This window comes from Bos indicus x Bos taurus, chromosome 1 (assembly GCF_003369695.1).
Source record: "Bos indicus x Bos taurus breed Angus x Brahman F1 hybrid chromosome 1, Bos_hybrid_MaternalHap_v2.0, whole genome shotgun sequence".
Lineage (NCBI taxonomy): Eukaryota > Metazoa > Chordata > Mammalia > Artiodactyla > Bovidae > Bos > Bos indicus x Bos taurus.
The window spans coordinates 69,224,481-69,249,689 of NC_040076.1; the positions used below are offsets into that span (position 1 = coordinate 69,224,481).

Genomic DNA, 25,209 nt, shown 5'->3' on the forward strand with positions numbered 1-25,209 from the left:
TAAAATCCTATTATATAAAATTGGATAAAATCCTAAGGAATAAGAAATCACAGTAAAAAAAAAATCACAAAATAAACAAGAAAAAGGCATTTGTGGGCAAAAGTCAGCAAACTAGACAAGAAAGACTTCAACTACTGGAATTATCAGACAAAGAATGTAAGTATTTAAAACTCCATGAAGATAAATAAGAAAAAATTGAAAATGAGAGAAAAAGACTATAAATAATGGCTTAAAATTGAAAGACATCTGCATGGAAACTCTAGGAATGAAAAAATAATAATTAAAATTAGGAAACTCAACAGCAGATTAGATACAGCTGAAAAGAGAATTAAGAATTACAAGACAGATGACAAGAGAATGCTGAGATGACATGAAGAGACAGAAAATATGAAAAAGAGATGAAGAAACAAGAAGATACAGTGAGAAAGTACAACATATATCTAACTGGAGTTCTAGGAGGGGAAATGAGAAAAAAGAAAAATAGTAATATTCAAAAAGGTAATGGCTAAGAATTTTCCAGAACTGATAAAAAGTATATGTCTTCAGACTAAGGAAGTCAAATGAATCCTTAGGAAGCTAAATAAAAAGAAATATAAGCCCATATCACAGAGAAAGGGCAGAAAAATCACAAACACTAGGTCTTAAAAACAACCAGGAGGAAAAAATGACAAAGCAGCTACAGAAGATGATAATTCAAATAATAGTTGATTTCTCAATAGCAACAATGGAAGCCATTGTGGATAAATATTTTTAATGTGCTGAGAGAGAAAAAACTAGAATTGTATACTCGACAGAATTATATTTGAAAACTGTCTTGAAACTATCTTTCAAAACAGAAACATTCTCAGTCAGATTTGGGTTAATCAACTACGTCCACTAAACGAAATGATGGAGAATTTATTTCAAGTAGCAGAAAAAGCAATTTTAGGTGAAAGCTATAAGGTACAAGAAATAATGAGCAAAGCAAATGGTAAATATGTGCGTAAAACCTAAGAAGCACTGAATTTATAAAACAGCAATTTCTCATTGGTCGGATTAAGAAGACAAGACAGAGTAAACATAACATAAGTCAGGGGGGACGATCAGAGTCATGTTGTGCAGGAGAAACATAACTAAGCTGTGTCAAAATGCATTTTAAAGCTCACCCTAAAGAGTAAAACTGGTAGAGCTTGGAATGATATAAAATTTCCACCAAGAGAAATCAATGATTGTAGCCTAAAACCAAAACCAAAAAAAAAAAAAAAAAATCAATAAACAGGGACATAAGCATGCTACTTAGAGATATGGACATAATTCCTTAAAAAATCAGTTAAAAGGGCTGAAAGTGGGAAGCAGAAAATGATAATGGTAGGAGTGGTCAGTGTTTTTTATAATAGCCATGTAAAACATACTCAATCTTTAAACCACGCAGAAGTTTGATAAAAATAAAAATAAAATTTTATAAAACAAGCCCCTGATGTCCCTGGCCTGGGATTCCCAAAGAACAGTATCCCACTGCCCCCCGCTTAACTCTGGAGGTATCTCTACTCCTTTTATTGCATATGAACTATTTCTCAGAAAAGGGATTCACTAACCACGTAGTGGGGGCAGGCAGAGCCCAGCCCACCCTCTCTGCTATTCAAGGTCTTGATTGTGATCGTTAAGTGCTTTGCACCATTCCAGGCTCTATCTCAGGAAAAGTAATGAGTCAAGTGCTAAAATATTTACTGAAGTCCAAGGACAACTTCTTACAGAAGCCCTGGGTTGTTCAGGGTTCCTGTGGCTAAATTTTGCCTGAGGTGTGCTCCTTATTTAGCGCAGGTGTAAAAATCTCAGTGGGAGAGCGATTCAGAGTAAAGTGAACAGGACTCTACAGGAACCCACCACATGCAGGGGCAGGTATCCAGAAAGCTGCTCTTCTTGGTGGAGAAGAGGAATCCGAGAAAGAAAGAAGGTATGCCTCAGGCCGCGGAGCCTGGGCCAGCCAGCCAGTGAGCAGAAGAGGCTTGCCCCACCAGATGCACGGGCGCAGCCTCTGGGTGGGAAGGGGCGCCCCGAGGCGCAGGGGGGCTGGCACTCCTCACCTCACCCATCCCTCTCCATGGCGGGGTCAGAGGTGATTACTCAAACCCCACTCACATCCTGTGGCAACTGAGCCACACGACCAGCCTCATAGTAGAATTTAGATGGTCATTTCCCAGCTGTCTCTGGAATTGGAAATTAGCATCCTTCCCTCTGTGCTCAGCTCCTGGTGTCGGGCCATCACTTTCCCTTGTACCATGAATGGAGATTACATTAACAAGAGAGCTTTACTGCTTTGCCTGTTTTATTTTTTTCCCAAGTTGACAACTTCCACTTCTGTAATGTCTTAATGTTCCAAAACATCTGTTTGTGAACCAGGATCATCAGGGGTGCTAGCACTGCCTGGGAGTAGCATTTCCTAATTAGCAGCTGCTACAGAGTCAACTCCTCACCCCCCAACCCCCTGATTTGAGGGTTTTTGGCTCGCACTGTTCCTGAGCAGCAGAGTGGGTGTGTGTGGAGAGCCTCCCGTGTCATCCACAGAGGCAATTTCCTCCAGGCGGCCCAGCCACCCCCGCCCCCGAGGCACCACCTACTGCTGCAGCCGCCCCAAGTCAAGTGTTGCCGGCTACACCCTCTGCTTCTGGGGCACAGAGTTGAAGCACAAGTGCTTTATGTTCGTTTCCCACCATTTAGATTCAGATCTCATGCCACGGTGCTAAGTGTTTTCACCTGTGTTATCTCACTCAACACACGTGACAGCTGGTCAAGCGGGTGTCATGGCACATGAGGGAGACTAAGGAGTAAAGTTGATTGTTCAAGGTCACAGCTCAACAGCAGAGGGAAAACAGTCAACGCAGGTCTCCTTCCATCACACCTCAGCCTATTCGGTGACACTGGGCCTTCGAGGCACTAACCAACGAGCAGGGCCAGAGGAAGTCTCACCGGCCTCCAACCTGTAGCCTTAAGCCCAGCTGCACTCCCTGCTTCTAAGAGCAGCAAGACAGTGCCTATCACGTGGGCTCTGGCATCAGACAGACTTGGCCTGGCAGCAGCTGAGTGTTATTAGCTGGAAGACTGAACAAGAGGACATCTAAATTAGCTTCTAACTCAGAGATGAACTTCACGGGTAACGAAAAGGATGGTAACAAAGAAGGAGTAGTGGTGAGATGGAGGATGAATTTATAAGAGAAGAAAAGCCCTTTTTCAAAATATGAAGTCTGGGATGATGTTATGACTTCCAGGTGGAAATGTATGACAGGCAGTTAAGATGTGGGACGGGTGATCAGGAGGAAGGGCAGAGGGGCGGCAGGTGAAGGGGAAGGCAGGGAAAGGACTGAACTGAGGGGAGAACTAGAACTGGGTGGGAGGAGAGCCAGTGAAAGAGACACAGATGACAAGGGAAGGACAGGATGACACTGAAAGCAGGAGTCAGGAAGGCAGTGTGTGCAGAGATATAGCAGACAGAGGCCACAGTCAGCAGGGCTGCAAAAAGGCCAGAGAGAGTCAACCGAAGTTCCCAGGACTTTGCTGAGTGATGCTTGGAAGATGGAAGGTGAAGGTCAGATGGCTAGGGGTTAAAGCTCCCCAGGGAGAGGCTCTGGGAGGTCAATAAGACACTGAGTCCTGACCACAGTCAGCTGTGGGATTCCCCGTTCCTGCCCCCTTTTTTGGGATCCTCAGCTTGGGGAACGCTCTTCAGAGTGCTGCGGAGCTGGGTGCCTGGATCTGCACAGTCGTATGTGCCGACGTGGCTTCTTAAAACTCTGATGGCAGTTTCTTTGTAATTTTCAAAGACTTTCCTAAAACTCAATTGCTCACACAGGGAGGGAAGAAATGAGACTTTAAAAGAGAGAGACTGTGAGCCCCTTCTCTTTTTAATTCCTTGGGCTGGAAACCACAAGAGGAGGAGGACATTGTTCACAAGAACTTTAAGGGAGAAGGAAACTAGGCTCCTATTCTCAGAGATGTTATCAAGAAATCTCACACATTCACAATCTGCAAAGTACTTTTTATGGGATAACTTTGGGGGAGGGGGCTAAATTATCCTATTAGATCCTGACAGAGTGCAGTAGCATAGGAATTCTTACCCCATTTTACAGAAGAAAAGACTGAGGCTCAGTATTGGGGTCACTTGCCCAGAATAACCCAGACAGTACGTGGCAGAGTGGAGACTAGAGGTCAGTTCTTTCATTCCAGCGTCTTTCCTAATGAACGCACCTACGTGAACACCAGTCAGGACTGAGAGAAGCTCAGCCAGCTCTTCCCAGACTATGTAGTGTATGGTGCGTGACCTGTTTCACTAGCTAGCACCCAAGGGCTGTTATTTGTTCTGGGAAGTTGGGAATTTGGCTGTGTGGTCTTTGGTGCCCTTATCCCTCTTCAGAGGTGATCTCTGTCCTCAGGGACCCCAGCAACCAACTACTCTGGCCCTCACATGACGGGACTGAGGCCCAAGAGGAGCGGTAACAGTTCCAAATCCACAATTCAGTCAGTGGCATTTATGAGTTTTAAAAATATGTTTACTTTCACACTCAATAGGATAGAGATTATCCAAACAAAATGAAAAACAAGAAGTTTTAGCAAGGATACGAAGACATTGGGACCCTTGGTGCTTTGCTGGAGGGAATAGAAAAGGGTGTAGCTACTGTGGAAAATGGTTTGGTGATTCCTCAAAAATGGAGACATATAATTATCATACGATCCGGCAATCCCACTGCTAGGCATCTATACAAAAGAACCGAAAGCAGGGAATCAAGATGCCAGATACGTGTACACCCATGTTCCCAGCAGCGTTATTCACAGTAGCCAGAATGTGGAAGCAGACCAAGTGCCCGTCATCAGGTAGACGGATAAACGAATGTGGTGCACGCATACGACAGTATATTACTCAGCCTCACAAGGGACAGAAACTCTGACACACGGTACACCGTGGTGAGACCTGAAAACATCATGGTAAGTGAAACGAGCCAAACTCAAAACGACAAATACTACATAATTCTGCTGCTTTGTGGTACCTAGAACAGACAAAGTCATACAGACAGAAAGCAGAATAGAGGTTAGTAGGGGCCGGAGGGAGGGAGGAATAGGATGAGTTTCTGTTTAGAAAATGAAAAAGTTCTGGGAATGAGTGGTGGTGATGGTTGTATACCACTGTGAATGTGATGAATGCCAACGAATGGTACACTTAACACGGTAAATTTTATACTACATATGGTGCGTGTGCTCACTCAGTCATGTCCGACTCTGCAACCCCATGGACTGTAGCCCACCAGGCTCCTCTGTCCATGGGATTCTCCAGGCAAGAATGCTGGAGTGAGGAGCCATTTCTTCTTCCAGGGGATCTTCCCGGCCTAGGGATCGAACCCACGTCTCCTGCGTCTCCTGCACTGGCAGGTGGATTCTTTACCACTGAGCCACTGGGAAGTCACATGACATATTTTTTCACAATAAAAAAATACGTATGTTTACTGAGCTTCAACCACACACAAGACACTGGAATCTTGTGTCAAGGAGCTTCAAGAAAGCTGAACCATGGAAATAAATCCCTCTGATGCTGCTGAGATGGTGGCCCAGTGAGGCAGAGCGGGTGCTGGGGGAGTTTGGAAGGTGCGGAGCTAAGGCCAGAACCCCACCCTCCCTCCCCGGCTACTGCCCCCTCCTCCAATCCCAGGCCTTCCACAGCAGGGCCCTGGTGGCCTCATGCCTGCACCCCAGGAATCCTCCAGATGAGGGGGATTTCAGGCCGGATGGCCAGTGGCGGGATACTCTGGAGCCGGCAGGAACCTTGGGGGCGTGGGGGGAGGGTGGCTGCAATCTCACCAGCAAGGCAGCCGCCTGCTCAGCTGGGCCACTCTGGGCAGTGTTTTGAAATGCTGCTGCGGATGTAATGATTCTGGGTGGAGGACGTTTAGGAGCCAAATGAGTTTGTGTGAACAAAAGACTCAGCTCTCAATCGGGACTGTCCAGGGCTCTCGGGGAGTTTCGTTTCCTTCCTTGTTCTTACCCTGAAAGGAGCAGCCCCAAGAAAAACCATACACATTGAGAAGTGTTTGGACTCAAGATCCGATGATGTGATTTTTTAAAAAGATTCCCCTGGAAAGGCCTCCTGTCATGAGAAGCATGAACTTTACAAGGCACATTATTCTCCCCTCCCAGTGAAAGAGTCGGCTTTTGTCCAGCTGACCGTACTCCGGGGACAAAGGCAGGCCTGCGGGACTGACCGGGAGTCCGCCTGACCTGGAGCCCACCCGGGACTGGGATCAGGCTTCCAGAGAGGGAATCGCCCCTGAGGTGGCCTTGGGGGTGCTAAGGAAAGAGGCTGCCTATCCAGGCAGGAATGAAAGATGAAGGACCTTGGTGTGACCTCATGCTCCTTGCTTTAAAAATAATTCTATAGGTTTAAGGGGGGAACAAGACCTTTAGAAGGACAAAGGTCAGAAGATTCCCATTGATTATATAAGTAAACAAAAGGCTTTCTGCAGGGAGCCTGTATACCTTGTGCCTTGGTGTTCTTTGTCCCGCTTCACCCTCTGAAAAATAAACATGCACAGAGGAGCCGAAACGGAGGCTCCTTAGCAAAGATGCCGTTTTGAGAAAGAGGCAGAAGCAAGCGGCGCCTGGAGGTGAAGGTTCGGGGTGGGGAGCCGGCCTCCTTGCCTCCCACGTGTTCACTCTGACATTCGCTCACACCCAGAGAGGAAGCCTGGTGGCAGAGCTCCACCAAAGGAGGCCTGCCAGGTTAGCGAAACAATAAAGAGGCAAGGAAAACATCCTGGTTCCGAGGAGGAAGGGGGAGAGGCATGGGGAGGGGGCAGGAAGCCTGGGCGCTACCGGGGCGGCGGGCGAACTGAACCAGACGCCGGTGCCTTTACACAGTCTGCAGTCCCGTTACTCCACCGGCCTGAGAGAGGTGGTCAGGCCTCGGAGGAAACCAGAGAAGCATCATTTGTCTGGAAAGTTTACAGGTTAGAAAATGTACACATCAGACCCACGTTGAGGCCTGGACTGAAGAAGAGAAGAGGTGGTCGCCGCGGTCACTGCCTCTCATGGGACCAGGGTGGGGGGCTCGGCGTGGGCCCACTGGGAGCCCGCAGGGGCAAAGGGAAATCTATTTTGGGAGATGAATTAAAAGTTTACTAGCAGCCTTTTAAAATTAAGATTGAGAAACCTGATACTCGGTTCAAATATAAGCAACACTTGAAAAATCACCTGCCATAGCCAGTGAAGAACAAAGAAAACTAGAGGGAGAAGAAAGGAATGGGGCTGAAAAGAGAAATAAGACAAAGGGGAGAAATTTACAGAGGGAGGGAGAGATAAAGCTAGGGAGAATTTTTTTTAAAGAAGTCCACCGGAGTAGGGTAATTATTGGTTATTATTACAGCAGCCCAGATGAGGGGAGCACTGGCTTCCAGCAGGCACGTGCCAGCACTTCACAGGGACCGTCCCAGTTAATCCTCTTGGCAGCCCTGGGAGGTAGGCACCGTTAATATCCCTGTTTTCTGATAAAGACACTGAGGTGCAATGAGATAAGTAAACTGGCCAAGGTTACATGGCAAGTAGAAGCCCTGGACATCAACCCAGGTCTGTCCAACTCCAAAGAAAGACTGATCAAAACGATGGAAATAAAGAATGAAGGTTAGAAAAGGAAGAAGCAAAACAAAGACACCTGTGAATGGGAAAGCGGGAAAGGGCTGAGGCAGACCTCCGGCTTCCAGGACGCCCTCCAAGGGACCCGGGCTCCACACTGCAGCTTCACTGCCCAAGTGGGATGACACACCACAACAGCTCGGGTCGCCCACCATCAGAATGGAGTTATGTGAACTTAATTCCACCTGATTAACAAGTGATGGGATTCAGGAGGAGGAAGGAAGGAAGGGAGGAAGGAGGATGGGAGGAAAGAAGGGAGGGAAGAGTCCACAATGATTACCCGTGAGTGAGAAAAGGCAGCGAAACAAAGATGACGGGGGTTTTCAACGTGCATTGGAGAGATTAACAGGACCATTATCAGGCGAGGGGAGGCCAGGTCCAGGGGAGTGAAAGGGCGACCTGTCTGCATTTATGACTGCTATCTGAGGTGTTGGAAGTGAAGCAGGATAAACGTGTATGAATGTGTGAATGTCTGACTGCTGGCTGAAGGCATGGAACTGGGTTTCTACAGAGAAGACAGGTTGTATGGGAACCACCCCCTCAGTGAAAACAGGTGAAGCCCTGCTGTCTCCTCTCCAAGCCTTCCTTCCTGTCATCCTCCTACCTAGAATACCCCACTCTCTTGCCCTCGGCTTTCTGGCAAAATCTGACTCATTTCTCATGCCCAGCCCAGAGACTGCTACCTCCAGGAAGCTTTCCCAGAGACAACTCCCTCCCTCAACACTACTGTTTCACTCTTTTATACAATTGTAACTTACATGATCCTATGTCTGTGTCCGCTGTGAGAGACTGTGGCTCACAGGAGATGCCCGATAAACGTTACTGCACTGAGTTGGAGGGAAAAGGCTGAGAGCAGGGCTGTGAGGGATATCCCATTTGGTGGGAGAGGCAGAGACGGGGAGAAGCTATTCAGCCAGTGCTAGCTTAGAGGATAGACAGAGGCTTGAAAAAGGCCACCGAGGTTTTCTAGAATGTTCTTCCTTCCTCTACCTCCTCTCCACCTTTCCCTTATCCTCCCACATCTACCTTCTCCATGGAGCCCTACCTCACTTAAGAGTAGTAACAATGTCCGATGTGTCCCCCTGAAGCATCAATGACTAACTCACATGCAGCACACACATTTACAAAGCTCATCCATGTGCATGGATCCACTTCACCCCCTACAACCACACTGTGCGGCAGACACAACTGGTGTTATCACCTCCGTTTTACAGATACGGACAACGGCTCAGAGACAAAAAGCCTTGCCCAAGGTCCCCGTAAGTTCATTATATTATGACTCATTACTTGATATGTCTACATTTAAACATGCTTTCACAGTCATAATTATATTTGCTTCTCCTCAAAAGCCTTGTCAGGGAAGCATTAATAGACATTATTATCTTCATTTTTAACCTAAGGACAGTAAGACCCAGAGACATTAGGTGTCTGCCCAGTGCCCCATACCTAGAAAGACCTAGAAAGTGAAGGGGTTAAGAGCAGAAGTTCTCTGACCCCGTCAGAGCACTTGAGCGACCCCTGGTATCTGTCTTTCCAGCCCTCCAAGCGGCTAGAGACAGCGGCACTCTATCACCGCAAGGCGTGACGATACTATAAATAATTCCTAGCAAACCACAAGAATTCACCTCCCCAGAGGCGGATCCCCTTCAAGGAGGTCCCATTGAGACCACACTTATTTCAACAGTGCTGTCACGGCTAGAGCTCTTTTCTAAAAATTCCCTAATTTTCAACAGAGCCTGCAGAATATTCTCTGGAGTTTCCTAGATAACAGCAATTTTTCATCCCTTGATAAAGGGGTTAGATTATTTTGGAAACAGACACAAATTCAAGGCCCATTCTAATATAAGAGATGGAGATAAGCTGAACCCATTTTGGATCTGGGAGAAGGTATAACTGCAGCCAGTTGCTTGCGCCCCACAAACCAGCTCTGAAGTGGCTCCCAACTCCTTCAAACACTTTGGAGGTGTGTGTCAGTAACGTCCAAAGGTTCTGACCTGAAGAAGAATGCTCACGGGCCACAGAGGCCCAACTACGACTACTTTCAAAGGCCTAATGTTTTGGAGTCAGGCACACCTTACATGCTGTTTTGTTGAATCCTAATCGCTTCATGTGTGTTAACCTGGTCTCCTCAGATGACTGTAAGCAAGGACTGTCGCACTGAGTTTTTCCAACTTCAAATCTTGCTCTTTCCTCTCTGCATCTGAAGCTAAGGATGGAGAGAGAGAGTTCTAGAAGACCACAGGAGAGAGTGGCAGGGGTCTAGGGTGAGAGAGAATCAGGTAACAGAGGTCCTTGGAAGGCACCTTGAACCTGGAGGTGAAGGTGGCCTTGCCACCAGTACAACGGTCAGTGTGAACAGGCCTAGGTTAGGGAGTGTCATCATGGCCGATATTTATAGAGCTCTCCTGCCCAGGCACTCGCATCTGCTCTCTAGGGGATCATGACACTCTATTCCCTGAGCAGGGGCCTATTAATAGCCCATTTGACAGATGAGAAACTGAAGGCACACAGAGGCTGAATACCACAGCAAGGCCCCACAGCTGGCCAGAGGCACTGTTAGGGTTGGGACTGAGTCTGTCTGACCTCCAAGCCGGGACCTCCCCAGGTCCATGACTGCAAAGCCCGCAAGGCTCTCATCCACACCCTGGCAAAAGATGATCCCAGAAAAAGTCTCACCCAGAGGGAGCGGTAGCCCCAGAGGTCAGAAGTAAAACTCATTCCCACGTTGAAGCTGGGGATGGGAAACAGTGGTTGTCAATACTGGCCTGACACTCGGTAATCACGAGTCAGGACCTCACCCAAAGAACAACATCCCACCAGATTACAACTGGGTGTCTCTCCTCCAGATTCTTGCTGCTCCTTCCTCCTGTGTGAGCCTCTGTTCAGACGCCCAGGATGGCGCAGGGCCAGCTGGAGAGCTTGACCTCGGCCTCTGCCCTCCTCTCATCACCCATCTTCCTCCCTGGTCTTCATCTCCCAACTTATCAAAGACATTAAGCAGAAACTTGTCAAACTTAACAAATCCATGTCCTTGCCTCCGGCAACCCAGCTCCTTCCCTGCCCAGAGATTGGGGGTGGCTCTTATTCAGGGTCTCCAATGGATTCAGAGCCTCCTCTCCAGCCCAGGAACTAAGAACACAGAGCCTTACCTGCTGCCTATACCATCTGACCTTAAGCTTTCCTCAGACACGCTTATGTGACAGAATAACAACATGACATTCAAGTACCCCAAACCAAAATACAGCTCAAAGGCGCATGTCCCTCTTGAGCAGCCTCTGGGGACCTGCCGGCTCCTGAAGAGATCTTACAAGAGGAGCCCTAGAGCATGCGGTGTGCGGGTGCTGCTGCGGTGGCACTGGGGCAGAGGGTGGCCTGAGGCCAGGCAGATGCTCCCTATGCCAGGGCCCACGCTGGGCACTAGGGAACAAACATGAGTAAAATCTGCACTTCCTCCCACAGAGCAGTAGCTCACGTGGGCTCACAAGTATGCATTCAGAGCCACTGGCTCCCCGCAGCGTATTCTCCACATCACTCCCCGGCGTAACACCCCTCCTGGCGCCTAGAAGACAGTCTGCCCTCCTCACCGCCCTCCCATGGCCCCACATGACCCGGGCCACTGTGGCCTCCCGTCTCTCCATCCCGAAACAGGCAGCAAGCTGCTTCTGGCCTTGGGGCCTTCGCACAGGCTGCTCCCTCTGCCTGCAAGGCAGGCGCCATTACAGCTGGAGACACCTGCGCCTCGTCTCCAGGACAGGAAGGGGCTGGGTGTGTACAAACAGTGATCTGGGGGTTAGGATGGGGAGTGGTGTGAGAAGCCGGAGAGCTGGTGGGGTCAGACCCGCGGATCTTGGGTTCTACCAGGGGGTGTAGATTTATTCTCAGCACAACAGAAAGCCCATGGAGGGTTGAGAGTGAGGGGTTCAGCCCAAGAGCGAGGTTACCGGAAGTACATTTAAGAAAATCACTGGCTCCTGGGAGCACAGAGTAGAGGGAGAGCCTGAGTAGACACAGGGAGGACAAAAGAACAGCAGAGATGAAGAAGGCGGTTTGGGGATATAGTTCTGAAACAAAAGCAACTGGAGTTGCCCCCCACCACTGCACACGCACACCAAAATGTAGAGGGTCAGGACAAAGAGGATGGAGGGTAGCTTCTCGGCTTCTCCTTTAAGTAACTAGGTGGATGGTATCGCCAACTCCTGTCTCGGGAGGATGGGGCAGTCAACGATGATTTGGGGTGGGAATCAAGGGCCCCAGGTCTCTGACCTTCCTCTTTGACGTCACTGTTGAACTTTGCCCAGGGAGGCCAACATCTGCCTTCTTCCCTCAGGCCTCATTCTCCCCATCCCCCCTTTCCTTCCAACTGAGACAGTGTACAGATGAGACAAGACTCAGCAACTAATGTCAGCTTACGTGTTCCTTCACAGCTTTGTATGCCCACAGTGGGCACTGACTCAAATCACCTGCCCTTCCACAGCCAGCCCCAAGCTGCCCAGCTCTCATGCTGCCCTCAGGCCTGCCTGGTCCCTTGCCAGGCGCTGCTGCTTTCTCACCATCTACGCTGGACTTTCTCCATCAGGTCAGAGCTGGCTTTCTCTTCTTCTGGGGTGTTCACTGCTGCTCAGGCTCACCCGCCAGGCTGAATCAGCCCTGAACTCATCTGAGCTCAGGTCTGCATCCTCAGCTGTCCGCGAAAGACACCCACTGGGGCAGGCTACAGTCTTTACAGCAAAGGCACTTCAGCTGATGGAAACCAGCTCCTCTGTCCACTGTGCGCCCATCAGCCCCGCAGCCAGGTGGTCACCACCTTCTCCTGCATGGGTTCTTGCATCGCTCCCTTTCAATTTCCGCTCACTCCATTCTAGCCCTGCTCAGCCTTTTCCTCCCAGCATCTGGGATATACTGCCCATCAACATTCCAGTATCTCTGACATGACTGCTGGGCGGTAGTATGGGCAGATGTGTATGTGATTCACTCATGGGCCCCAGCACCAAGCATGTGTGAACACGCAACAAGAAAACAATACTGCTTCTTCCTCGCAAGCCCTCAGGGGCCTCCTCACTGTGGATGAGACAAACACAGACGCCTTCAGAAGGCCTCGAAAGCCTTCCCAACATGACCCGGTCCTCCTTTCCAGTCCTGTCTTCAATGACTCCAGTTATACTAGAGTCTAACTAGTCTCCCCAGGTCCTCTCTCCCATCTTCTTGGCTGTTAAGAAGCTGCATTAAAAAAAAAAAATCTTCAGTGTTTCGTGTTTGGGATTTTGCTGATGTCAGTAGCCTCCCCGTCTGTCTATCCATATTCAGGCAACTCCTTCCTTCTCTCTATCGTGTCCCCCTGGACTGCCCGCATCAGCTGTCTCTCCACTTCTGCACGTTGTAGGCTGTCTCCATCCACAGCATACCTAAGGGTCAGTATGATTGTCCCATGACACTGCGTCAGCAATGAAGCACTCTTGCACCATCATTTCGCTTTTTAGACATTGGTATTTGCACTCCAACAAGACTGCATGTACCCCAGGTGCACACACCCTCCCTATGACCTGCCGCAGCTCCTCACACAGAGAAAGGGCTCTGTACATATTTTCTGATCTACAGATCAATCGAATGTGACGCACACAGTCACATACCACACTCCGACAAAAGAAGAGGGAGAAGATAGGACAGAAACATCTTTGTTTTGGTCTAAGCAAGATGTATGGTAAGTGGGTAGAAGAGGGCATAGATGTGAAAAAAGAAACAATTCTACAGCCTCTGAATGAGGTACCATTTGATGTCTCCTCCTACTGAATGGGTATTCATAACACGGCCTCAGAGTATCAGCCTTGTTCCTGGAGAGCCCGTTAAGAACATCACCAATTCATTTCAGTTTGGTTGCTATCGAATGTAGCTACCTCTAGCACCAATAACCTATGGACTGGCATATAAGCAGGGTGTAACTCACAATCTATATATAAAATACCATTTTATACGTGTAGAAAGGCTCATGATCCCACCTTCTTTCATTAGAATCTCTACTCTGCAGGTTGTCCCCATTACCCCTGCCACCTCCTCATCCCAATCCTACTCCCTATTCTCTAAAAAAGGGTGAGAGCAAGGGACCAAGGAAGAAGGATGATACGCTGGAGAGGATCTTAGTGATCGAGACAACTCTCACCCCATTTTACTGATGAGAAAACTCAGGCTACATGATAATTGTGGAAAGAGCAAATGGATCTGGTCAAATCGATTTCAATTCTTCCTCCTCCCTTTACATGTCTTATCTAACATCACCAGGCTTCAGTTTCCACAACTATAAAAGGGCAATAATATCCCTCGTGGGGGTTATTTTGAGAATTAAATGGGATGATGAATGCGAAAGTTCCCACCACACAGCTGCTCAAAGACTAGAAGTCAAAGAGGGAGTGAAACTGTCTTTCCTGTTGCTTCCTTCCCCAGGATTCTTGAAAGGAGGGACATTTACTGCAGCTGAAACCTCTGTTCGCACAAAAGCAGGTGGGGCAGAGGGCAGCCACTGAAGGAGACACCAAGGACTCAGAAACTGCAACTGCCATAGGGGCTTTGCTTTCCTTCTGAGCGGCTGAGACAACACGCCAGTTCCGAGAAGGCCGTTTTCAGCCACCTGGGCAGGGCTGCTGGTAGGCAGAGGGGAATCACTGGGAGGGCACAGGCTCCTCCCCGCCCCCGCTCCAGGACCAGGGGTGCAGTAACTGCCCAGCTGGGCAGCAAACACCTTTCATTCTCACCCTGCCCACACCACTGGGGCAGGAAACAGCAGTTTAGTGTTTGCACGCATGAGGTTAAAAGGATGTGGCTTTTAAACACACGCGGGCCAGGGTGAGTCCCTTTCCCCACACCTCTCCTTCTATTTGGGGTACCCCCCATCAAAGCAACAGGGCTGCTCAGGAATCCCCACCACCACCACCACCCGTCCCAGCCAGGACAGTTCTGAAGGGAAGCCCCTCTCTCTTCCCTGGGGGCTGCCTCCTGCCCAGCTTGGGTCTTCACTGCACAGTGTAAGAGTTCCCCCCAGCTAAAGCTGAATGACCAGCTGGCCCGCAAAGTTACAGCCACTCAGGGGACAGCTATGTTAACAGCCCAGAAGGGGCTGGGCTCACTGTGCTTCCTTTACTCTAGGGAACTGCATTTTTCTACGATTATTATTCCTTGGGTTGGCTGCTCAGCTCCTCAGCGTCATTTCCCCTTTGGGTGGGAAAGTTCTTTCCTTCTGCATTGATTTTCATTATGACTTAAGCCTCCTCTCCCAACCCCCACTCTCATTTGCGGATCTCACAATTAAAGCCTGGCATACGGACTGCAAAAGTCAGTGTATAAACTTAAGCACTCCGCTTAAAACTGTGGCTTGGAAACCCCAAGTTGTTAAAAAAAAAAAAAAGAAAAGCAAGAGAAAGGAAACCTCGAGGACTTGGCATCCTATCTCCGCGGGCTGAAACACCAGCAACAAGTTGAGCTGAACAGCCTGCGGGTGACAGGTGGGCGCAAAAGTTTAACAAAGGCCACACAAACGGGAAGCAGGGCAGAGCTGCCGGCCAGGGACTTGTGGTCTAAGCAGGCTAACAACCCACAGAATGCAAGCCCAATCACTCAACAGTGAGAACCTTGAACTCTGCCAAGAGGAAAGGGGCTAGAAATGGCCCCGGGGAAGAAAAGGACATCTCTGGTCCCTCCGTTGACACCGTATTTGGAAGCCCAGGCCACGAGGACCAGGCACTGACCACCAACATCCCCACAACACAAGGGGCTGCAGGCAGTTTCCCCAACAATCCACTGAAGCACCTTATTTGTAAGACTCAGGGCTCATAACCAGCAGCAGCAAGCATCTCCCCAAACACAAGAGCACTGGTGCAGATACTGGCTGTCCATCTGTCAGGGGTGCAGAGAGGGCAGACATCCAAATGGGATAGTGTGTGGACCACAGGGCCTCCAGAGGCCCTTCCAGCGTTGAGACTTGCCTGCTTTGGAAATAACTGATTGTACCTTGTGATACACAGTGGCCGATCAAAAAAGGTCCAAAGAAAATCTCAGAGGTTACTAGGTAACTCAAACTCACTGAAAATCACTTGATGCAAGTTTCTTGTTCATTGTTTCTTTTTTCCCTCTAAGTGACATTGTCTGAGCCACCACCAGAAAAGAAGTACAAGTCCCGCCTGAATCCTCAGCTGTATCAGTAGCTTCTATTAGTTTTCAATAGGTAATCAATTTCCTCTCTTCTACTCTCACCTTCCTTACATTCCACCTGAGAGCCAGCCTGAGCTCAACTGAAGCACAGACACTCCTCGGCTGGTCTCTGTGGAGGGGTAGGAGGAACAGGGGAGATCCTCTCAGGTCAGAGAAGTTTGGGATGCCCCCAGCTCCTGCCTAGCTGCTCTCTGTGGCTCTCATGTGCGTGCCTCTAGAGCCACCACGCATCTGAAACCTCCTTTGCTCTCACCTCCCCAAAGGAATCTTTGCAACTGGAAAGGTTGCAAAGTCAAGACTAGCAGAGTTACCCGCCACGCCTGTGAGGAAGCGTGGATCATCTACGGTGCCAGGGGTCCCTGACCAGCAAGGGAGATCAGCCCCAGCTCTCACCTGCTGAGTCCCCTAAGCCAGCTGCCTCCACTGTCCCTCTCCTGTAACACTGAGCTCTATGTGATATGTGAGGATTCTCAGCCACAAGAGAAGGAAGGAGACTTCTATACCAGTCTCACCCATTCAGGTCCCTGGCAAGTCAGCATCCCTCCCATCCATCCATGAACAAGACAGGACCCTACAGCTAAGAAAGCCTGACTTCCAGCCATAGAAAGCTGCTTTCAGTTCCTGTACTCCACTTTCATTTAGAAGACTGATATGTTTCTGCACAGTATTCCTGGTTACTTTCCTTGTGTGAGAAAAGCAGGAAATGTTCTCTTTTATGTTCTTGATTCCTTTCCGTGGAACTTAAAACAATGTGCGCTGTAAGTTACCTAGAGTTGGGGTCCCAGTGAGTGTGTCTCTTGGGTCTCTGGAAGCTTCTTTCCCCTCTCTCTTCCCTTTACAGATTCTCAGTTTCCCAATCTTGTGCCCGTGATGGAGAAGTTCACAAGGGCAAGGCATTTGCAATGATGAGAGTACTAATAAATGTGAAATTGAGTTTTTACTTGAGGATCTGATTTTTTTTTTTTAAGCTTTTTGCTTATTTAATTAGAGGAAGCATCCCTAGGTGCAATGAAGTAAGCTAAGTCCTATCCCAGGAAGTCTGTGTGATATGAGAGACTTAAATGAAGTGTCCACTAGGAAGTTGAAGCCTGTCTTCAGCCTTCACCTAAACTCTAAGACAGTACCTAGTGCTCCAAGTGACCTGGCTTCTCTGGGTAACCCAAGAGAACAGACGCCTTGTGTCACTCATGGGAAGGCAGTGCTTTAACACCACCGCATTGCTGACTTTGTTCAAAGAACTTTCCACTTATTTTTACTTTCATTTTGTCCCATCATCACCAGGAGGCTGGGAAGAGCGAGGGTCATTACTTTCATTTCACAGTTGGAGAGACCGAGATCAAAAGAGGTGACATTCCCGGGGTCACAATGGTATTATGATTGGAATTCCACTTGGTCCTTAGCATTTCTTCCAGACCCAAAGAAGGAACTGGATACAAAGGTCTGGAGGTGAGCAGGCAGATCCCTCTCTGAGTGGACCGGCGGCGGTGGCCGTTTATGAAGCCGCAGCTCATCAGGAAAAGAAAAGGGAGGAAAGGCTGGGGGACAGTCCTGTGTTGGGGTCTGCCGTACAGGGCTTCGCCCTGGAACCCCCCACCTCCACACAGTCCCTGGATCTCTCTGCTTTACAGAGAGCCAGTGGAGTGTTTGGTTTCCAACTACACCCTTTGTCTTTTACAAATATCCTTAAGGCTAGAACCCTTAAAAAAAAAATCAGTTATTTAAATTTGAAAGTCAGGCTCTGTACCGAGAGAGGCCCATTTCTGCATCCATAGAAAAAAAATGGAATTGGGGAATGGGCTGGCCGGATGTTATCACCTCCGAAGTGGGAGAAGTGCTTTTTGTGAGGTTTGGGTTTTTCCTTTTATTTTTAAGGTGGGTGTATACAGGATCCGGGGTCCACCATGGGAGATAAGTTTTCCTCCAAGGGGGTGGGGGGACAACAGGATGGCCACACCCCCCAGGCCAGCCTCCCGCGAAAGCGTCTAGGAAACCACTCTTCCTGGCTCGCTGCCCTCCCTCCGGGTCCACCCGCAGAGTCCCGGCGCGCCCGGCCAAGCGGAGCCCCCACGGGGGTGAGCGTCGCCCGGGCCTAGGGCGGCGGGATGCGGCCCCGGGCGCGCCCACGCTCCCAGCCCGAGGCTCGCTCGGCGCCCGTCCCCTGCTCTCACTCACCCGCGCTCCCGCTTCGCGGGGCCCGGCTCGAGGGTCCCGGCCGCCTCGCGGCGCCCGGCGCAGGGGCGGTCTGGCGGTGGCCGGGGGATGCGGGCCCGCGGCGCTCCGGGGGCGACGTGGGCGACGGCGGCAGCTTGCGACCCGGGCTGGACTCGGTCGGCCACGCCGGCCCCGCGCCTGCCGGGGAGAAGGGCTGGCCCCGTGTCCCGGGGGCGGCCGGCGGCGGCAGCAGCAGCAGCGGCAGCAGCAGCAGCAGGAGCGGCGGCGAGGCCATGGTGGCGGCGCCCGCCCGCGCTCACATGCCCGGCGCGCGGGGCGGGCGCGGGGCGGCCGCGGGTGCGAGGGACGCGGGCGGCGGGTGCCGCGCGGGGCCGGGGAAGTGAGCGAAGTGAGGCTGCGAGCGCGGTCCCCGCCTCAAAAGTTGTGGGGAGCCGGGGGAGGGAGGCCGGGGGCCGGGCGGGCGCGGCGGAGGCGGCCTCGGCGCCGCTCCATGCTGATTAGCCCGGGCGGGTCGCGGGGCGGGCGGCTCCTCCTCGGGTTGACATCACCGACCGAGCGCGGCCGGGCCGGCCGGGGCGGGGAGAGGGCAGGAAGGGGGCGGGGGCCGGGCCGCGAGCGCCGGCCTGGGACCGCGGGGGGAGGTCCTCGGAGAGGGCAACCTTGGGCGCGCGCACACACACGGACACGGACACGCACACACAGACACACACATGCACACACGCCCTCCCTTCCCCAATTAGAATTGCCTTGCCATGTGCAGAAAATTTAGAAAACCCGAGTCTTCCAAATCCGGAACCAGAATTTCCCAACTCCTTAAATGCACAATCGATCGGTGAGAAGCAGGTACTGGGTAATGTGATTAGCACTAACTAGATCCTACAAAGTGCTTTGATATGCAAAGCAGTGGAACCTGTGGCCCTGTTCCCAGCCTTATTAATTTGAAGTGTCCCCACCACCCACCACCACTTCTCCTCCAGGCCCCCAGGGCTGCGGCTGAGTTGGCGGTGGCCAAGCCTTAACACTTCACCCTTCAGCCAACTGGAGAGTCATCCTACCCAGCTCCCCGCGCCCTCTCAAGCCTGGATTCCATCTCCACCCCACCACTGCCTTTGGCTCACATCAGAGTTCTGCAGAAATGTCATGGTCAGGACACCCAAAGAGGCTGCAGGGAAAAGAAAACTGTGAATTCAGACAGGCCTAGGGCAAACTCTATCCGGCAAAGGGATGTAGATCGCGTATTAAACAGAATATGCATAGGGATCCGTAAATTCTAAATGGATACCTTCAGGGGAAAGAGTCAAAGATTTCATGTAAACAGACTTTCTTGGTAAATAAAGGATAAAATGTCTGTAAAATTGTAAGACTAAGCCTCTGTATTTCTAGGTGAAGAAAGAAAGGCTCAAAATAAGAGAATAATTTGCTCAAAATTCTGAAGCTAGACCCAAAGATGAAGTGATTTATCTGTGAATGACCATGTGGCATCATTAATTCTGGTCCCACAATTTTGAATTTGCAATAATCCAGACAATGTCTCAACTGAAATGAATGCTGGCGCTCCTTGGGAGGCTTGTCAGTTCTACTGGGGACCCTGTCTGACCACCAGATGCTTGGGAAGCTATGAGAGTGGACTTCCCTTTCAGGCCTGTCTCCACCCTGATTCTCTGCTCCTCTCAGTGGCCGTCCCTGAGCCCCATGACCCACCTTGAGGGTAATGAGCAGATCATGGTGTCCAGGACAGCTACAGAGGAACCCAGACCCACTCTGGTGATTCAAAGGGAGTCACTTGGTAGAAAACATAAAGGATGCTCTGTATATACAAGCTCACCTTAAACTGTGGAGTGAGAAGTTAATGGCTTGGTTTTATTTTGTTTTTAAAGAACCACAAAACAAACCCAGCTTTCCAGGGCTCTCGCGTGGAATTACCAGGCCTTTCCAAGAAAGTGTCATACCATCACACCCCTGTAGGAAACTTGGTTTGCCCTCCTGGCCCCAGTTCAACTTCTTGGATCCTGCTCTCATAGTAATAGGCTGCCCAGAGTTCTGATATAACCCGTTGCCCAGAGGCAGCCAGACAAACCCCAACAAGCCAAGACACTGTAAGGTTCAGAGGTTCTGGTCACTGCCATTCCCTTCTTTCCTCAGAGAACATTCCACATAACCCAGTTGCCCTCCTGGGCCACCAGTGACATGTAAGGACTTAATGACTCTCAGGCTTCTGGTGTGGATTCAGAGAGTTCTTCACCATCAAGGCCTGGGGACCAAACATGCTCCTGTCACACCTGCCTCCCCTTTAGGCACAGATTCACCATCTCTGATCTTCTCTCCACTTTCTAGGAGAAGGACCTATTTCAGGTCAGCTGGGTAAGGCTTAAACTGTGGGTGAGGGGCAGGGTGGGAAACACAGGAGAACCTGGAAAGACTGATCACAGTGAAGAGGGATCCCAGCATAATTTCATCTCCTCCCAGGACAGAACAAGAGAAAAGAGCAAGAGAGAGCTGGAGGCAAAGAGAACCCTGGAGAGAGTAATCATATTGGTTTTAGGGCCCTTGCCTTCTGTCCTGACTTCACCACTGTTTGTATGATCTGGGCCTTTTTCCTCATCTGTGAAACAAAGATTGTCCAGATGATTGCTAAGACTACTCCAGCTCTGCTATTTTAGTGTTCAGTAAAAAAAAAAAAACAAAAACAAAAAAACCTCTGACACAGTAGCAAGGAAGTATAAAACAGGTGTCTAAGGAATTTGGAATGTTTCCTTCCTAGGGATATAAAAATCCAGACAAGATTTTTGGTCATCTCAGATGGCTTAGAAGAGGCCTGTCCAGAGCCAAGGAGATAAATCAGATGACATTCCTAGGTCCATTCCAGATCTAGAATTAAACAGGTTGGAAACCCATTCAGACCAAACTCCTGGACTGAGTAGGTTAAGAGTCAGACATTCCTAACCTCTCTAAGGGTGGGAGTGGGGCCACTGCAGAGTGGTTGACTGTGAAATCAGCAGTGAGCCTGGCATCTCCAGTACTGTATATAGTCAGAGCTTTTGTAGGGGCTTGTTTGTAGGGGCTACAAGCCTGCTCTACTTGTAGGAGTTGGATTAGCTTTTGGCTAGGCTGCAGTAACAGATAGGTTCCCCAAAGGCAGCAGTTTCTCCCCGTTCACTTAACAGACTGAAGCACTGATGTTCAGGTCAGGGGGGTGGCTCTCCCCCGCTTGTGTTTTGGGCTCCACACTGTGGCATCTCTGCCATTCTCTAATGCATAGCTTCCAAAGTTGCCCTTGGAATTGACATCCCAATCAGCCAGAGGTGAAAAAGAACATGAAGATGTGAGGATGGGAGGTTTGGATGGGCCAGGCTTCACTTCCTCTTATATCCCACTAGAGAGAACATAATCACATGGCTCACCAAACTGCAAAGGAGTCTGGAAAATATAGTCTAGCCATACAGGCTGGAAGGGAAGAAGGGATTTGGGTAAACAGCTGGCAGTCTCTACCCCACCACTTGCTATCAGTAGGGCAGGGAAAGGAAAGGGAGGAGAAAGGAGATTCATATCTCTGGCCTCAGTTTCCTCCTTCATAAAACAAGGGTGTTGAATCAGATGATCTGTCAGGGCCCATCTGTTTTAACATTCTGTGGTTCCAAGAGGTGATGAAATGTCCTTCTGCACCAAAGTAAACAAGCCTGCAGGCTCCTGCCGCAGCCTGTGCGCGGCCTGTGGACTCCTCCTCTGCCAATCATCTGGAGGGTGGACCCTGCAGAGAGGGCCTTGGGTTCTCTCCAAGTTCTGTTCCTGATACTGTTCTCACTCCTTGGCCAAGAAAAGTGATCTCTACTGACCTCAGTCTCCCCAACTGTACAGTGGGGAGAAAAAAAATCATTACCCTTTGCTGCCTCTTGGGGTTGATCTGAGGATATGATGAGATCACTGTCGGGAAGGCATCAGGAGCCCATTGGACTTAAAGTGCTGCACATGATGCTCTGATTTTAACCAGAGCCTTTAATAACACTGCCTTCAGAACCGGACCAGAGTGTGCTGGTTCCTGAGGATAGTGCCCCGGTAGGGTCTGTGGCGGTAGACACAGTGGTGACTGCATATCAGTAACATCAGGGGACGAGAGACCCTGAGGGCTGAGAAGCCAGTCAACAGACTCCTGGATTGAGCTTCATCTGGGGTGGGATACTGGGCCTGCCCCTCTGCTGTGTGTTCATCACATTTTTACACCCTGGGAGTGTTTACTCATCCTCTCATCTGCTTGTCCCTTCCGCCCCTCATCTGTGAATTGCTTTCTGGGAAGTCCTGAACCCAGCATAGTGCCTTCTTTCTTTCATTTAGCCATTCAACAAATATTTACTAAGTAACTCCTCCGTGCCTGGCGCTGTGCTGGGTGCTGTGTTGTGCTGGCACTGTGCCTGGCACTATCTGTTGGGTGAGTCTCTCAGACCCCACAGAGCTTAAAGGTTTGGAGAAGACAGATAGCAATCAAAAGAGTGCAATGTAAACTTGTCATTGTGCAAAGTGCCCTGGAGGAAGAGACATGGTGTGAGGTTTCCCTGTAAATGTGATACTGAGCTACTATCTGGAAGCTCTGGAAGCAATTAACATGTAGGCTACCAATCAGGCAAAGGAGAATGAGGAGCAAAAGCCCTGAAGCAGGAAGGATTGAGATAAAGGGAAAGGACCAAAGCAAGCCAACCTGGTTAGAACACAGAGAGTGAGGAAGAACATGGAGGGAAGTGGGGTTGGAGACTTTCAGAGCAGATCCTGACAGCCCATTTTTAAGACTTTTTGCTTTATCTTAATAATTTAGAGAAGTCATTTTAAGGTTTTAGATTAGTGAGGTGGAGATGGAAAGTATCATTCCGGCTGTGACAAGGGGAATGATTTAGAAAGAGACAAGCGCTGATGCCTGAACTCTTGGAGCCCATGTGAGAAATGAATATTCTTGGACGAGGATGATAGAAATGGGTTCAGAGGAGAAAACAGACTTGAAACTGCAGCAGGTAAAACCCATGAGATACACAGATAGATACAGAGGGTAAGGAAAAGAGGTCAAAGATTTCCCGAGTTTCTGGTTTTCATGATTGGATGGATAGTGGTATCGCACAAGGAAGGGGAACAGTGGGTGAGAACTAGATCACTGCGGTCAAGATCATTAAGTTTGTCTTGGACTTGGGAAGCTTTGGAGATGCCCACGTGGCCATGCCAAGTGTGCCTCTGCAGACCTGGAACTGAGAGGAGAGGTCCAAGTTTGAGGTCTAGATCTGCGTAACAGGGAATGAGATCATCTGGATAGGGCTGTAGTAAGTGAAGGAAGCCTAAAAATGAGCCCGGAGGACACATCATGAAATGGCTGGGGAGAGGGACTGTGCCAGAAAGGAGACTGGGAAGGAGCCATGGAGATGTGGGAGAAAATCCAGGAAAAGCTGTGTCACTGGAGCAAGGGAAGGAGATCATGGTCAACAGCATGTAACTCAGCTGAAAAGGTCAAGTAAGGTAAAGACCTGAAAATCCACTGGTTCTACCAACATGGAAGTAACCAGCGACCATAGTAAGAAAGGTATCAAGGGAGCTGAAGGGACGGACAGTGGAGTGAGTCGGGAAGGATGGGAAGTGATGAAACCAAGCTGGTAGATATAACTTTAAGAGTTTGCTTTGGGCTTCCCTGGTGATCGAGTAGTTAAGAATTCGCCTGCCAATGCAGGGGACACGGGTTCGATCTCTGGTCCGGGAAGATGCCACATGCCTGGGAACAACTGAGCCTGTGGGCCACAACTACTGAGCCAGTGCTCTAGAGCCCATGTGCCACAACTTCTGAAGCCCACTCTTCAAGAACTCCTGCTCCACAACAAGAGAAGGCACCGCAATAGGAAGCCCGCACACGGCAACAATGAGTAGCCCCTGCTCGCCGCAACTAGAAAAAGCCCACATGCAGCAACGAAGACCCAGCACAGCCAAAATAAATAAATAAATAAATCTTTTTTTTAAAAAAAAGGAGCTTGGCTTTGAAGGGGAAAGTGTATTAGGAGAGTGACTACAGGGGAGTAGAGGGGGCCGGGAGTTTTTGTTGATTTTAGTGGGAGAATGTGGTCATAGAAAGGGTCTGCTTGGGAGAGAGAAAAATTGAAGTTTAAAAAAGAGAAAAGATGAGTTGACAGAATATGGCTTCTGAGAAGCAGGAAAAGAGAATCCACAGCACAGGTGGAAGGACCAGCCTTGGGAGAAGGGAAAGAGGAGAGGGCTGATGGGGTTTGGATTTCTTTCTGAGGACTTGAAATTTTTTTGTAAAATAGCAAATACAAGGCTATTTGTTAAGAGTTGGGGGACTGAAGGGGTGGGGCCTCTGAATTTGAAATTTGGGGAACATCAGTACATTCATCTCCTAGGCTTGCTGTAAAACAAAGTGCCTACACACTTGCTGGCTTAAAACAACAGCTTATCCTCTCACAGATCCGAAGGCTGCAAGTCCAAAGTCAAGGTGCCAGCAGGGCCATGCTCCCTGTGAAAGTTCCAGAAGAGAATTCTCCCCTGCCACTTCCTAATTCCGGTGGCTGCCAGCCATCAGCGGTGTTCCTTGGCTTGTAGACATATCACTCCAGTCTCTGCCTCTGTCACCACATGGCCTTCCTCCTTCTGTATCTTCACCTGGCCTTCTTATAAGGACACCAGTCATTGGATTTACAGCCCAACCTAATTCAGTCTGATCTCATTTTAACTTGATTACATCTGCAAAGATCTTTTCAAATAATGTCACATTCACAAGTACTAGTGGTTAGGGTTTGAACATCTTTCTGGAGACACAGTTCTACCCACCAGAATGAAGAAGTTTAGAAAACTGTAGAGTGTGAGACCAATACGCCAGTAGACTCACCCTGTTCAGGGCTCCCAGAGCTTAGTGGACAGTGTCCAGCATTCCCAGCTCTTTCCAGGGTGCTCCTCTCTGCTGATCTGCACCCAGAATCCCTAGCTTGAGCTGGGGCGTGTCAGCTCTCTCCCATTTCAGGGTAGATTCCTTCCCACCAGGAACAAATACTTCTGCCCTCCCTTGACCCCTCCTCCTTTCCCGTCTCCATCTCATCTCTGCATTCCACCCCATCCTTTCCTCTGCCAGTGATGCATCAAGAACTGCTGCAGACAGAAGCTGCTGAGCCAGCCCTGACAGCACTGGGGCTGTAACAGAAGGGAGAGGATGCAGGC

At 49.7% G+C, this 25,209-nt stretch overlaps 1 protein-coding gene across 1 annotated transcript in view; it reads right to left on the reverse strand.

Moving 5' to 3' along the window:
- The window catches only part of HEG1 (heart development protein with EGF like domains 1), an 83,531-nt gene extending 65,224 nt beyond the window's left edge, over positions 1 to 18,307 (reverse strand). Inside the window, exon 1 of the mRNA XM_027536483.1 lies at positions 18,019 to 18,307. Within this exon, the coding sequence (XP_027392284.1) occupies positions 18,019 to 18,292 (274 nt within the window). The 5' untranslated portion in view covers positions 18,293 to 18,307. The remainder of the gene's footprint in view (positions 1 to 18,018) is intronic.
- Positions 18,308 to 25,209: the final 6,902 nt, after the last annotated feature.